Here is a 16,406-nt window from a genome sequence, read left to right on the forward strand (position 1 = left end):
GACCGATCTGAATGGCCAAAGACATAGACTCATTCAGACCAGCAGGCATAGGAAATCCCACCATGACATCCTTAAGGGCTTCAGAGAGACCCTTTCTGAAGATTGCTGCCAAAGCACATTTATTCCATTGAGTGAGCACAGACCACTTTCTAAACTTCTGACAATAAATCTCTATCTCATCCTGACCCTGACACAGAGCCAGCAAATTTTTCTCTGCCTGATCCACTGAATTAGGTTCATCGTACAGTAATCCGAGCGCCAGAAAAAACGCATCAATATTACATAATGCAGGATCTCCTGGCGCAAGGGAAAATGCTCAGTCTTGAGGGTCGCCACGTAATAAAGAAATAATGATCTTAACTTGTTGAACTGGGTCACCAGAGGAGCGAGGTTTCAACGCCAGAACAGTTTGCAATTATTTTTGAAACTCAGAAATTTAGCTCTATCTCCAGAAAACAAATCAGGAATAGGAATTCTTGGTTCTAACATAGAATTCTGAGCCACAAAGTCTTGAATATTTTGTACTCTTGCAGTGAGAAGATCCACACATGAAGACAGACCTTTAATGTCCATCACCACACCTGTGTCCTGAACCACCCAAATGTCTAGGGGAAAAAAAAGGCAAAACACAGTGCAAAGAAAAAAAAATGGTCTCAGAACTTCTTTTTTCCCTCTATTGAGAAGCATAGTACTTTGGTCCTCCAGTACTGTTATGAATAGGTAATTCAGAACCACAATGGACCTTGAAGTTCAGAGCACACAAGTGACCTGACAAAAACCACAAAACATAGGACGAGCTCTGAGACGTGGGAACTCTGCTGACCGCAATCCCTAAACCTATCAAACCACACTAGAGGTAGCCGTGGATTGCGCCTAACGCTCCCTATGCAACTCGGCACAACCTGAGAAACTAGCTAGCCTGAAGATAGAAAAATAAGCCTACCTTGCCTCAGAGAAATTCCCCAAAGGAAAAGGCAGCCCCCCACATATAATGACTGTGAGTAAGATGAAAATACAAACACAGAGATGAAATAGATTTAGCAAAGTGAGGCCCGACTTACTGAATAGACCGAGGATAGGAAAGATAGCTTTGCGGTCAACACAAAAACCTACAAACAACCACGCAGAGGGGCAAAAAGACCCTCGGCACCGACTAACGGTACGGAGGTGCTCCCTCTGCGTCTCAGAGCTTCCAGCAAGCAAGCAAAACCCCAAAAAGCAAGCTGGACAGAAAATATAGCAACAAAAGTAACACAAGCAGAACTTAGCTTATGCTGAGCAGACAGGCCACAGGAACTATCCAGGAGGAAGCAAGACCAATACTAGAACATTGACTGGAGGCCAGGATCAAAGCACTAGGTGGAGTTAAATAGAGCAGCACCTAACGACTTAACCTCATCACCTGAGGAAGGAAACTCAGAAGCCGCAGTACCACTCATGACCACAGGAGGGAGCTTGATCACAGAATTCACAACAGTGTTATGACCTGGTGGTCAGGACAATAATGGACCTGGTGGTTAAGAGCACACGGAATGACCTGATAGTTACTGATAATAAAGGACGAGCTCTGGGACGTGGGAACTCTGCTGACCGCAATCCCTAATCCTATCAAACACACTAGAAATAGCCGTGGATTGCGCCTAACGCTCCCTATGCAACTCGGCACAGCCTAAGGAACTAGCTAGCCCTGAAGATAGAAAAATAAAGCCTACCTTGCCTCAGAGAAATTCCCCAAAGGAAAAGGCAGCCCCCCACATATAATGACTGTGAGTAAAGATGAAAATACAAACACAGAGATGAAATAGATTTAGCAAAGTGAGGCCCGACTTACTGAACAGACCGAGGATAGGAAAGGTTACTTTGCGGTCAGCACAAAAACCTACAAAAAGACCACGCAGAGGGCGCAAAAAAGACCCTCCGCACCGACTCACGGTGCGGAGGCGCTCCCTCTGCGTCCCAGAGCTTCCAGCAAGCAAGACAACAATAAAAATTGCAAGCTGGACAGAAAAATAGCAAACCAAAGAAATACAAGCTGGAACTTAGCTTCTGCTGGGAAGACAGGTCACAAGAACGATCCAGGAGTGAACTGGACCAATACTGGAACATTGACAGGTGGCATGAAGCAAAGATCTAAGTGGAGTTAAATTGAGCAGCCAGCTAATGAATTAACCTCGTCACCTGTGGAAGGAAACTCAGAAACACCCACCAGAGGAAGTCCATGGACAGAACCAGCCGAAGTACCATTCATGACCACAGGAGGGAGCCCGACAACAGAATTCATAACAGGATAGGCAATGTTCAGGTCAGGGGTTAACATACCAAAAGTTATTCAGTTAAATCAGACATGAATTAAGTATTGGAAAGATGGGCCATCAATATCACATGCCAGCATAACTCTATATTCATGTTACGGCTTTAAAAGGGAAGCTATTATCAGAAAACAATCAATTGTTTACAACAGGTTTTTGTTTTTAAAGATTTTGCCTTTTTTAACATCATAGTCTATGGTACAAATAAAAAATTGAAATTTTGCAATTTTCACTGGGACTTTACTAGACTTCCCGTTGGTTCGGGAAACAACACTTGTACATTTGCTATGCTCAGACCCTAACCCTACCATTTGTTTTGAAGTTTCTAATAATCCTGTGCAGAGGCCATTGTGAAGGGAGGAGGTGAGCTGTGACATCAGGTGTTACCTGTCATTATAATACTGCCTTTGACAATATGGAGCTTTGCTGAAAGCTCTTCCTGAAAGTATAGGAAAAGTTAGTTTAAAAAAACTCAAGATTTGCCAAATTGCTCTATTTTTAAAATAATGTTTGTGATATGAAAAAAGGGTTATTTTCTGATTATAGCTTCCCTTTTAGAGCTCATATTACTAATACAGTCTGTACAGACTACCCTGGTTCTATAATGTATATTTTATGGCCATATGTAGGTGCTCTCAGAACAAATTTTTCTTGTGTAGGCAATGCATCATACAGCAAGTACATACAAATTGATAGTAAAGAACCACGGAGACACTACCAAATTTGTCTGACCATTTAGTAATCATATAAACATGGACCTTCGGGTGTTAAACATTAGTTATGTTCAGAATTATGAGATTTCCTGAACCCAGGTGCACTATTTTTCTTCTACATGATAACACAGCTTTGGGTTTGATCTGAACATTGACAAGTGGCCTTCTTTGACAGGTATAATTCAACAATTGGCATTCGCAAAACCAGATGCTTCTTATGGAACCGGGATCAACACACCTTCCAGCACATGGTATGGTAAAATTATTCTAAGGCTTTGCCAGTATTATTTTCACCTTGTAATTTAGTGTGCCATCTGTTACAGGGGTTGTCCACTACTTGGACAACCCTTTCTCATTCTTCATGTTTGGCCCCGTTAAAATAAAGACAGCTATACCCAATTCCCATTCCAGTAGTGTCAGCAATTGCGTTCCCGAGACTCATATGTGGTTGTTGTTCCTAATCAGAGCTGTTGTCACTGTCCCCGCCTTCGGACAAATAGAAGATCAAGATGAAGTCAGAGAGCAGCCACAACACTGGCTTCCTGTTGAAGTTCAATATGTCCAAGGGCGAGGAAAGTGATACCGGCACTGGCTGGGTCCAGGGATCACATGTCATAACAACGGTGCAAGAGCCCCAGAAACGTGAGTGCCAACATCCCTAGAATGGTGCCAGCGTCGGAGGCGAGTATAGGTGTTTTTATGTTAATAGGGCCAAACATGAAGAATGAGAAGAGGATGTCCAAGTAGTGGTTCTCATTATTAATATTTTCTTTTTGTCATTATGATATTTCCTTTAGGCTCACTGCTTATGTCGTCAAAATGTTTTCCTTGGCTTCAAGTCTGGTTGATGTTGAGAAAAATTTGATTTGTGACTCAGTGAAGTGGCTCATTTTAAATAAACAAAATCCAGATGGGGAATTTAGAGAAGATGCTCATGTCTATCACCAGGAGATGGTGGTATGTATGAAAATCTCACAATATTGCATTGTTATTATATTGGAACTTTTTTTCTTAAGACTCACAGTCCAGTAATATTCTTAATCAGGAAAGGACAACCTCGCAGGAGGAGTAAACCTTCTCTTTTATGGCCATAATAAAAGCACAACTACGTTCAGATGGAACTAAGTTTATGCATAAAAATTGCTAAGGGTTTGTTAGATATTCTGCTGAAGAAACTTATAGCTGGAGCACAGATTTCATCAATGGATTGGTTAATAAATGAGAGTATGGATTAGTCACATTTGTCTTTGATTTAGGTAGTTCGTGGTATTCAATTGTAGAATCCTCCACAAAAATTACAAGTATGTTGATTCTAAAATCTGCTGTTCATTTTGTTTTCCACACCCTAATATTGCAAAGTCTATGCCTATGTCCTAACTGAATCGACAGCGTGTGAACACAGAGGAAAGGAGGGAGATGAAGCTGCAGATTTTCTGTATTTTAGTGTTTTATGGGAAAGGGAGGTACAACAGGAGTAACAGACTGGCTAAGTGAATTTTCTGACATCACACACAAAAGAGCTCATTGACTCTGTGGGGAGACAATTTGGACATTTTCAAAAAGTTTAGGGAATGATGGTACATGACACATGGTAGACACACAATTTTTGCCTGCAGGTGGTTGGTAATAAATCCATTACTTTGTAAGAAACAATTGTTAATGTTTTTGAAACAATATTTTGTAACTGTATTCTGTTTTGTTTATACATAGGGTGGTGTAACAAAAGGTGCTACTGAGCTGGATTGTAGTCTCACATCCTTTGTCCTTGTTGCCCTACTGGCAAGTTCACATTCCTGCAATGATCAAGTTGGCGTAAGTTCTTCCATTTTTCTCCAATCAGAAAGTCACCTCTTCCACACTTTTTCAAAATCATACCTTCTGTGAAATACGAGTGGTGTTCAATAAGTTATCAACCCAGGCATGTTCTGTCAGTGTTATAGAGCTGAGTCATAGTAGAGGTATGATGAAAGCACTGGAAATGACAGGATGGCAAGTGCAGTACATTGCGACTCTACAAAGAAAGTGAGGGATTTGGAGATTCATTCCATGATTAGCTTCCTTAAAGGAAGAAAAGAAATAAATCCATGAAAGGATGATTGCTGTACATGGTTACAATGCACCTTCCTATTACCAAGTAACATAGTAACATAGTAACATAGTTAGTAAGGCCGAAAAAAGACATTTGTCCATCCAGTTCAGCCTATATTCCATCATAATAAATACCCAGATCTACGTCCTTCTACAGAACCTAATAATTGTATGATACAATATTGTTCTGCTCCAGGAAGACATCCAGGCCTCTCTTGAACCCCTCGACTGAGTTCGCCATCACCACCTCCTCAGGCAAGCAATTCCAGATTCTCACTGCCCTAACAGTAAAGAATCCTCTTCTATGTTGGTGGAAAAACCTTCTCTCCTCCAGACGCAAAGAATGCCCCCTTGTGCCCGTCACCTTCCTTGGTATAAACAGATCCTCAGCAAGATATTTGTATTGTCCCCTTATATACTTATACATGGTTATTAGATCGCCCCTCAGTCGTCTTTTTTCTAGACTAAATAATCCTAATTTCGCTAATCTATCTGGGTATTGTAGTTCTCCCATCCCCTTTATTAATTTTGTTGCCCTCTTTTGTACTCTCTCTAGTTCCATTATATCCTTCCTGAGCACCGGTGCCCAAAACTGGACACAGTACTCCATGTGCGGTCTAACTAGGGATTTGTACAGAGGCAGTATAATGCTCTCATCATGTGTATCCAGACCTCTTTTAATGCACCCCATGATCCTGTTTGCCTTGGCAGCTGCTGCCTGGCACTGGCTGCTCCAGGTAAGTTTATCATTAACTAGGATCCCCAAGTCCTTCTCCTTGTCAGATTTACCCAGTGGTTTCCCATTCAGTGTGTAATGGTGACATTGATTCCTTCTTCCCATGTGTATAACCTTACATTTATCATTGTTAAACCTCATCTGCCACCTTTCAGCCCAAGTTTCCAACTTATCCAGATCCATCTGTAGCAGAATACTATCTTCTCTTGTATTAACTGCTTTACATAGTTTTGTATCATCTGCAAATATCGATATTTTACTGTGTAAACCTTCTACCAGATCATTAATGAATATGTTGAAGAGAACAGGTCCCAATACTGACCCCTGCGGTACCCCACTGGTCACAGCGACCCAGTTAGAGACTATACCATTTATAACCACCCTCTGCTTTCTATCACTAAGCCAGTTACTAACCCATTTACACACATTTTCCCCCAGACCAAGCATTCTCATTTTGTGTACCAACCTCTTGTGCGGCACGGTATCAAACGCTTTGGAAAAATCGAGATATACCACGTCCAATGACTCACCGTGGTCCAGTCTATAGCTTACCTCTTCATAAAAACTGATTAGATTGGTTTGACAGGAGCGATTTCTCATAAACCCATGCTGATATGGAGTTAAACAGTTATTCTCATTGAGATAATCCAGAATAACATCCCTCAGAAACCCTTCAAATATTTTACCAACAATAGAGGTTAGACTTACTGGCCTATAATTTCCAGGTTCACTTTTAGAGCCCTTTTTGAATATTGGCACCACATTTGCTATGCGCCAATCCTGCGGAACAGACCCTGTCGCTATAGAGTCACTAAAAATAAGAAATAATGGTTTATCTATTACATTACTTAGTTCTCTTAGTACTCGTGGGTGTATGCCATCCGGACCCGGAGATTTATCTATTTTAATCTTATTTAGCCGGTTTCGCACCTCTTCTTGGGTTAGATTGGTGACCCTTAATATAGGGTTTTCATTGTTTCTTGGGATTTCACCTAGCATTTCATTTTCCACCGTGAATACCGTGGAGAAGAAGGTGTTTAATATGTTAGCTTTTTCCTCGTCATCTACAACCATTCTTTCCTCACTATTTTTTAAGGGGCCTACATTTTCAGTTTTTATTCTTTTACTATTGATATAGTTGAAGAACAGTTTGGGATTAGTTTTACTCTCCTTAGCAATGTGCTTCTCTGTTTCCTTTTTGGCAGCTTTAATTAGTTTTTTAGATAAAGTATTTTTCTCCCTATAGTTTTTTAGAGCTTCAATGGTGCCATCCTGCTTTAGTAGTGCAAATGCTTTCTTTTTACTGTTAATTGCCTGTCTTACTTCTTTGTTTAGCCACATTGGGTTTTTCCTATTTCTAGTCCTTTTATTCCCACAAGGTATAAACCGCTTACACTGCCTATTTAGGATGTTCTTAAACATTTCCCATTTATTATCTGTATTCTCATTTCTGAGGATATTGTCCCAGTCTACCAGATTAAGGGCATCTCTAAGCTGTTCAAACTTTGCCTTCCTAAAGTTCAATGTTTTTGTGACTCCCTGACAAGTCCCCCTAGTGAAAGACAGGTGAAACTGCACAATATTGTGGTCGCTATTTCCTAGATGCCCGACCACCTGCAGATTTGTTATTCTGTCAGGTCTATTAGATAGTATTAGGTCTAAAAGTGCTGCTCCTCTGGTTGGATTCTGCACCAATTGTGAAAGATAATTTTTCTTGGTTATTAGCAGAAACCTGTTGCCTTTATGGGTTTCACAGGTTTCTGTTTCCCAGTTAATATCCGGGTAGTTAAAGTCCCCCATAACCAGGACCTCATTATGGGTTGCAGCTTCATCTATCTGCTTTAGAAGTAGACTTTCCATGCTTTCTGTTATATTTGGGGGTTTGTAACAGACCCCAATGAGAATTTTGTTACCATTTTTCCCTCCATGAATTTCAACCCATATGGACTCGACATCCTCATTCCCTTCGCTAATATCCTCCCTTAAAGTGGACTTTAGACAAGACTTTACATAGAGACAAACCCCTCCTCCTCTCCGATTTTTACGATCCTTTCTAAACAGACTGTAACCCTGTAAGTTAACTGCCCAGTCATAGCTTTCATCTAACCATGTCTCGGTTATTCCCACTATGTCAAAGTTACCTGTAGATATTTCTGCTTCTAGTTCTTCCATCTTGTTTGTCAGGCTTCTGGCGTTTGCGAGCATGCAGTTTAGAGGATTTTGTTTTGTTCCAATCTCCTCACTTTACACTGTTTCGAGTAACGGTTGTAACGGTTTGGGCCAAGCAGTTTAAATAGGGTAGATTATGAATTGGAGATGACCCCTGTTCTGGACAACCTGTGGAATCTTCAGAGGAAATGGGCAGTAATTGTAGCCCATGATTTTGGATAATTGTCAGTCCAAAGTAAGTGGTATAGCTCATAAAATAGGCTTCTCAATTGGCCCAGTTTCCAACATCATTCATAATGTTTGGATGATTTCAAAGGTAAATTGTCAAAAATGTTGGTGCCTATGCCGGCGGCAATTTTAAGAGAGTTTAGACATAGAGAAAATCAAAAAAGATTTCTTTTCTCAAATTATGAGTGATGAAACATGGGTCTACCACCATGATCCTGAGACTAAACAAGAGTCCATGCAAAGGAAGCACAAAGAGTCACCAACTCCAAAGAAATGTTGTGTCCAGCAGATAACTGGAAAGATCATGGTAACAGTTTTTATGGGATACAGAAGGCTTTTTATTACTAGAATTCATGCCATACAAAACAACAATTATTGTAAACATCTGTGCTTCAGCAACAAAAGCATTACATAAAAGGAATATGGGCCTATGTAAAAGTTTTGGCACCCTGCATGGTTAGTACCTAGTATCACTCCCTTTTGCAAGTATCACAGCTTGTAAATGCTTTTTTTGTAGTCAGCCAAGTGTCTTTCATTTCATGTTTGAAGGATTTTCATCCATTCTTCCTTCCAAAATTCTTCCATTTCTGTGAGATTCCTGGGGCGTCTTGCATTTTCTGCTATTTTGAGGTCTAGCCACAGATTTTCAATGATATTCAGATCAGGGGACAGTGAGTGCCATTTTAAAACCTTCAGCTTGCACCTTTTGACGGCCATCTATTGTGGATTTTGATGCGTGTTTAGGATCATTATCCATTTGAAGAAGAACTTCTCTTTTCATCTTCAGCATTTTTACTGATGGTGTTATGTTTGCATCAAGAATTTGTTGAAATTTCATTGAACAAATTCTTCCCTCTACATGTGAAATATTCCCTGTGCCATTGACTTAAATACAGCCCCAAAGCATGATTGATCCACGTCTATGCTTAATGGTTGGCGATCAAGTCTTTTCCTGAAATTCTGTGCCCTTTTTTCTCCATACATACCTTTGATCATTATGGCCACATAGTTCTATTTTAAACTGATCCATCCACAGAACTTGTTTAGCTGTTCTTTTGCATACTTCTGTGTTGTGAATTCTGTGGCAGAGCTCCCTCCTGTGGTCACAAGTGGTACTTCGGCTGGTTCTCTCTGTGAGCTTCCGTTGGTGGAGGAAAGTGGTACTGCGGCTTCTGAGTTTCCTTCCTCAGGTGATGTGGTGAAGTCGTTGGGTGCTGCTCTATTTAACTCCACCTAGTGCTTTGATCCTGGCCTCCAGTCAATGTTCTAGTATTGGACCTGTTTCCTCCTGGATCGTTCCTGTGGCCTGCTGCTCTGCATAGCTAAGTTTCTCTTTGCTATTTGTTTGCTGTTTTTTTCTGTCCAGCTTGTCAATTTGTTTTTTACTCCTTGCTGGAAGCTCTGGGACGCAGAGGGTGTACCTCCGTGCCGTTAGTTCGGTACGGAGGGTCTTTTTGCCCCCTTTGCGTGGTGTTTGAAGGGTTTTGTGTTGACCGCAAAGTTACCTTTCCTATCCTCGCTCTGTTCAGAAAGTTGGGCCTCCCTTTGCTAAATCTATTTCATCTCTACGTTTGTCTTTTCATCTTAACTCACAGTCATTATATGTGGGGGCTGCCTTTTCCTTTGGGGTATTTCTCTGAGGCAAGGTAGGCTTATTTTCTATCTTCAGGCTAGCTAGTTTCTCAGGCCGTGCCGAGTTGCATAGGGAGCGTTAGGCGCAATCCACGGCTGCCTTTAGGGTGGTTTGAGAGGATTAGGGATTGCGGTCAACAGAGTTCCCACGTCTCAGAGCTCGTTCTTGTTTTTTGGGTTATTGCCAGGTCACTGTATGTGCGCTGACCTCTATGTCCATTGTGGTACTGAATTACCTTTCACAACAGTACTGGAGGCCAAAAGTACTAATGATTCCCAATAGAGGGAAAAAAGAAGTTCTGAGACCATTTTTTTTTCTTTGCACTGTGTTTTGCCTTTTTTTTCCCCTAGACATTTGGGTGGTTCAGGACACAGGTGTAGCAATGGACATTAAAGGTCTGTCTTCATGTGTGGATCAGCTCACGGCAAGAGTACAAAGTATTCAAGACTTTGTGGTTCAGAATTCTATGTTAGAACCGAGAATTCCTATTCCTGATTTGTTTTTTGGAGATAGAACTAAATTTCTGAGTTTCAAAAATAATTGTAAACTATTTCTGGCTTTGAAACCTCGCTCCTCTGGTGACCCAGTTCAACAAGTTAGGATCGTTATTTCTTTTTTGCTTGGCGACCCTCAGGACTGGGCATTTTCTCTTGCATCAGGAGATCCTGCATTAAGTAATATCGATGCATTTTTCCTGGCGCTCGGATTGCTGTACGATGAGCCTAATTCTGTGGATCAGGCAGAGAAGAATTTGCTGGCTCTGTGTCAGGGTCAGGATGAAATAGAGGTATATTGTCAGAAATTTAGAAAGTGGTCCGTACTCACTCAGTGGAATGAAGGTGCGCTCGCAGCTATTTTCAGAAAAGGTCTCTCTGAAACCCTTAAGGATGTCATGGTGGGATTTCCTATGCCTGCTGGTCTGAATGAGTCTATGTCTTTGGCCATTCAGATCGGTCGACGCTTGCGCGGGCGTAAATCTGTGCACCATTTGGCGGTATTACCTGAGCTTAAACCTGAGCCTATGCAGTGCGATAGGACTTTGACCAGAGTTGAACGGCAAGAACACAGACGTCTCAATGGGCTGTGTTTCTACTGTGGTGATTCCACTCATGCTATCTCTGATTGTCCTAAGCGCACTAAGCGGTTCGCTAGGTCTGCCACCATTGGTACGGTACAGTCAAAATTTCTTTTGTCTGTTACCTTGATCTGCTCTTTGTCATCGTATTCTGTCATGGCATTTGTGGACTCAGGCGCTGCTCTGAATTTGATGGACTTGGAGTATGCTAGGCATTGTGGGTTTTTCTTGGAGCCCTTGCAGTGTCCTATTCCATTGAGAGGAATTGATGCTACGCCTTTGGCCAAGAATAAGCCTCAGTACTGGACCCAGCTGACCATGTGCATGGCTCCTGCACATCAGGAGGTTATTCGCTTTCTGGTGTTGCATAATCTGCATGATGTGGTCGTGTTGGGGTTGCCATGGCTACAAGTCCATAATCCAGTATTAGATTGGAAATCCATGTCTGTGTCCAGCTGGGGTTGTCAGGGGGTACATGGTGATGTCCCATTTCTGACTATTTCGTCATCCACCCCTTCTGAGGTTCCTGAGTTCTTGTCTGATTACCGGGATTTATTTGATGAGCCCAAGTCCGATACCCTACCTCCGCATAGGGATTGTGATTGTGCTATCGATTTGATTCCTGGTAGTAAATTCCCAAAAAGTCGACTGTTTAATTTATCTGTGCCTGAGCACGCCGCTATGCGGAGTTATGTGAAGGAGTCCTTGGAGAAGGGGCATATTCGCCCGTCATCGTCGCCATTAGGAGCAGGGTTCTTTTTTGTAGCCAAGAAGGATGGTTCACTGAGACCTTGTATAGATTACCGCCTTCTTAATAAGATCACGGTTAAATTTCAGTACCCCTTGCCATTGTTATCTGATTTGTTTGCTCGGATTAAGGGGGCTAGTTGGTTCACTAAGATAGATCTTCGTGGTGCGTATAATCTTGTGCGTATTAAGCGAGGCGATGAGTGGAAAACTGCATTTAATACGCCCGAGGGCCATTTTGAGTATCTAGTAATGCCATTCGGACTTGCCAATGCTCCATCAGTGTTTCAGTCCTTTATGCATGACATCTTCCGAGAGTACCTGGATAAATTCCTGATTGTGTACTTGGATGACATTTTGATCTTCTCGGATGATTGGGAGTCTCATGTGAAGCAGGTCAGAACGGTGTTTCAGGTCCTGCGTGCTAATTCTTTGTTTGTGAAGGGATCAAAGTGTCTCTTTGGTGTTCAGAAGGTTTCATTTTTGGGGTTCATCTTTTCCCCTTCTACTATCGAGATGGACCCTGTTAAGGTCCAAGCCATCCATAATTGGACTCAGCCGACATCTCTGAAAAGTCTGCAAAAGTTCCTGGGCTTTGCTAATTTTTATCGTCGCTTCATCTGCAATTTTTCTAGTATTGCTAAACCATTGACCGATTTGACCAAGAAAGGTGCTGATTTGGTCAATTGGTCTTCTGCTGCGGTGGAAGCTTTTCAAGAGTTGAAGCGTCGTTTTTCTTCTGCCCCTGTGTTGTGTCAACCAGATGTTTCGCTTCCGTTCCAGGTCGAGGTTGATGCTTCTGAGATTGGAGCAGGGGCTGTTTTGTCGCAGAGAAGTTTTGATTGCTCGGTGATGAAACCATGCGCCTTCTTTTCCAGGAAGTTTTCGCCTGCTGAGCGAAATTATGATGTGGGCAATCGAGAGTTGCTGGCCATGAAGTGGGCATTCGAGAAGTGGCGTCATTGGCTTGAAGGAGCTAAGCATCGCGTGGTGGTCTTGACTGATCATAAGAACTTGACTTATCTCGAGTCCGCCAAGCGGTTAAATCCTAGACAAGCTCGTTGGTCGTTGTTTTTTGCCCGTTTTGACTTTGTGATTTCATACCTTCCGGGCTCTAAAAATGTGAAGGCGGATGCTCTGTCTAGGAGTTTTGTGCCCGACTCTCCGGGTGTATCTGAGCCGGCGGGTATCCTCAAAGAGGGAGTAATTGTGTCTGCCATCTCCCCTGATTTGCGGCGGGTGCTGCAAAAATTTCAGGCTAATAAACCTGATCGTTGCCCAGCGGAGAAACTGTTTGTCCCTGATAGGTGGACCAATAAAGTTATCTCTGAGGTTCATTGTTCAGTGTTGGCTGGTCATCCTGGAATCTTTGGTACCAGAGAGTTAGTGGCTAGATCCTTTTGGTGGCCATCTCTGTCGCGGGATGTGCGTACTTTTGTGCAGTCATGTGGGATTTGTGCTCGGGCTAAGCCCTGCTGTTCTCGTGCCAGTGGGTTGCTTTTGCCCTTGCTGGTCCCGAAGAGGCCTTGGACACATATCTCTATGGATTTTATTTCAGATCTTCCCGTCTCTCAAAAGATGTCAGTCATTTGGGTGGTCTGTGATCGCTTCTCTAAGATGGTCCATTTGGTGCCCTTGTCTAGATTGCCTTCCTCCTCTGATTTGGTGCCATTGTTTTTCCAGCATGTGGTTCGTTTGCATGGCATTCCAGAGAATATTGTTTCTGACAGAGGTTCCCAGTTTGTTTTGAGGTTTTGGCGAGCCTTTTGTGGTAGGTTGGGCATTGACTTGTCTTTTTCCTCGGCTTTCCATCCTCAGACTAATGGCCAGACCGAACGAACCAATCAGACCTTGGAAACATATCTGAGATGCTTTGTTTCTGCTCATCAGGATGACTGGGTGTCCTTTTTGCCTTTGGCTGAGTTCGCCCTTAATAATCGGGCCAGCTCGGCTACCTTGGTTTCACCGTTTTTCTGCAACTCTGGGTTGCATCCTCGTTTCTCTTCAGGGCAGGTTGAGTCTTCGGACTGTCCTGGTGTGGATACTGTGGTGGACAGGTTGCAGCAGATTTGGACTCATGTAGTGGACAATTTGACCTTGTCCCAGGAGAAGGCTCAACGTTTCGCTAATCGCAGACGCTGTGTGGGTCCCCGACTTCGGGTTGGGGACTTGGTTTGGTTATCTTCTCGTCATATTCCTATGAAGGTGTCCTCTCCTAAGTTTAAACCTCGTTTTATTGGTCCGTATAGGATTTCTGAGGTTCTTAATCCTGTGTCTTTTCGTCTGACCCTTCCAGATTCTTTTTCCATACATAACGTATTCCATAGGTCATTGTTGCAGAGATACGTGGCACCTATGGTTCCATCTGTTGATCCTCCTGCCCCGGTTTTGGTGGAGGGGGAGTTGGAGTATATAGTGGAGAAGATTTTGGATTCTCGTGTTTCAAGGCGGAAACTCCAGTATCTGGTTAAGTGGAAGGGTTATGCTCAGGAAGATAATTCCTGGGTCTTTGCCTCTGATGTCCATGCTCCCGATCTTGTTCGTGCCTTTCATATGGCTCATCCTGGTCGTCCTGGGAGCTCTGGTGAGGGTTCGGTGACCCCTCCTCAAGGGGGGGGTACTGTTGTGAATTCTGTGGCAGAGCTCCCTCCTGTGGTCACAAGTGGTACTTCGGCTGGTTCTCTCTGTGAGCTTCCGTTGGTGGAGGAAATGGTACTGCGGCTTCTGAGTTTCCTTCCTCAGGTGATGTGGTGAAGTCGTTGGGTGCTGCTCTATTTAACTCCACCTAGTGCTTTGATCCTGGCCTCCAGTCAATGTTCTAGTATTGGACCTGTTTCCTCCTGGATCGTTCCTGTGGCCTGCTGCTCTGCATAGCTAAGTTTCTCTTTGCTATTTGTTTGCTGTTTTTTTCTGTCCAGCTTGTCAATTTGTTTTTTACTCCTTGCTGGAAGCTCTGGGACGCAGAGGGTGTACCTCCGTGCCGTTAGTTTGGTACGGAGGGTCTTTTTGCCCCCTTTGCGTGGTGTTTGAAGGGTTTTGTGTTGACCGCAAAGTTACCTTTCCTATCCTCGCTCTGTTCAGAAAGTTGGGCCTCACTTTGCTAAATCTATTTCATCTCTACGTTTGTCTTTTCAACTTAACTCACAGTCATTATATGTGGGGGCTGCCTTTTCCTTTGGGGTATTTCTCTGAGGCAAGGTAGGCTTATTTTCTATCTTCAGGCTAGCTAGTTTCTCAGGCCGTGCCGAGTTGCATAGGGAGCGTTAGGCGCAATCCACGGCTGCCTTTAGGGTGGTTTGAGAGGATTAGGGATTGCGGTCAACAGAGTACCCACGTCTCAGAGCTTGTTCTTGTTTTTTGGGTTATTGCCAGGTTACTGTATGTGCGCTGACCTCTATGTCCATTGTGGTACTGAATTACCTTTCACAACACTTCTGATGCTGAATTTTATGGTGAGTACGCATGAGAGGTTTTTTTCTAATGACTCTGTCATGAAGGCCACATTTGTGCAGGTGTCTCTGAACAGTAGAACAATGTACCACAACTTCAGAGTATGTTAAATCTTTCTGAATGTCTTTAGCAGTCAAGTGGGGGTTTTGATTTGCCTCTATAGCAATCCGACGAGCAGCTCTCACTGAAATTTTGCTTGGAGTTCCAGACCTAATCGTAACCTTCACTGTTCCTGTTAGGCTGGTTTCACATTTGTGTTTAAAAACACAGCGTTTTTAACGCAAACGCATTTGGTGAAAAAACGCGTTTAAACGCTACTTTTTTTGACGCATGCGTCTTTGCATGTGTTAAAACAAACGTGGCGTTTTGACCCGTTTATAAGCGTTTTTTCCTGCGTTTGCGTTTTTAAAAGGCATGATGAGAAGTGTGTGACAGCTGCCAATCATCAAAATCAACTAGAAAACCCACTATAAACAGAAATAGCTAGGGTTAGGGTTAGGGTTAGGATCCCTAGTAACCCTAGGGATCCTAACCCTAACCCCAAACCTAACCCTAACCCTTAACCTAACCCTAACCCTTGGGATCCTAACCATAACCCTAGGGATCCTAACCCTAACCCCAAACCTAACTCTAACCCTAACCCTAGGGATCCTAACCCTAACCCTTAGGGTTAGGGTTAGGATCCCTAGGGTTAGGGTTGGGGGGTGGCTTATCAGTATGTATTCTTGTGTTTTTCTATTTAAACGCATGCAAACGCATGTGCTTAAAAACGCATGCGTTTACATAGACATCAATACGTTTTTTTGCCGCGAAAAAACGCATGCGTTTTTTCGCGGCAAAGAAACGCCGCTAGAAATTACTACGTTTCATTTCTGCAACAAAACGCATGCATAGAAACGACGCATGCATCGTCAAAACGCTGCAAAACACACGCAAAAAAACGCATGCGTTTTTAATGTTAAGTATAGGGAAAAAACGCATGCGTTTTTAATGTTAAGTATAGGGAAAAAACGCATGCTTTTTTTGCGTCTTTTTGCGCAAAAACGCAAAAAAAAAACGCAAATGTGAAACCAGCCTTAGCGGCCGTTTTTTAATTAGATTTGAACTGAGGAAAGGGCAACTTGAAATTGCTTTTCTATCTACTTATAGCCTACTCCTGCTTTGTGGGCCTCCACCATTTTCATTTTCTGAGTGTTAACAGCTGCTTAGAAGAACCCATGGCTGCTGTTTTTTTGGCACAAGGTAAGAGGTGACTTTT

At 42.8% G+C, this 16,406-nt stretch overlaps 1 protein-coding gene across 1 annotated transcript in view; it reads left to right on the forward strand.

Moving 5' to 3' along the window:
• LOC138674680 (A.superbus venom factor 1-like) overlaps positions 1-16,406 on the forward strand; it is a 217,499-nt gene that overhangs the window by 156,289 nt on the left and 44,804 nt on the right. The window contains exons 26-28 of the mRNA XM_069762495.1: positions 3,198-3,273; positions 3,820-3,979; positions 4,733-4,834. Coding sequence (XP_069618596.1) covers positions 3,198-3,273; positions 3,820-3,979; positions 4,733-4,834 — 338 coding nt within the window. The remainder of the gene's footprint in view (positions 1-3,197; positions 3,274-3,819; positions 3,980-4,732; positions 4,835-16,406) is intronic.

The sequence above is a fragment of the Ranitomeya imitator genome, chromosome 4 (assembly GCF_032444005.1).
Source record: "Ranitomeya imitator isolate aRanImi1 chromosome 4, aRanImi1.pri, whole genome shotgun sequence".
Classification (NCBI taxonomy): domain Eukaryota; kingdom Metazoa; phylum Chordata; class Amphibia; order Anura; family Dendrobatidae; genus Ranitomeya; species Ranitomeya imitator.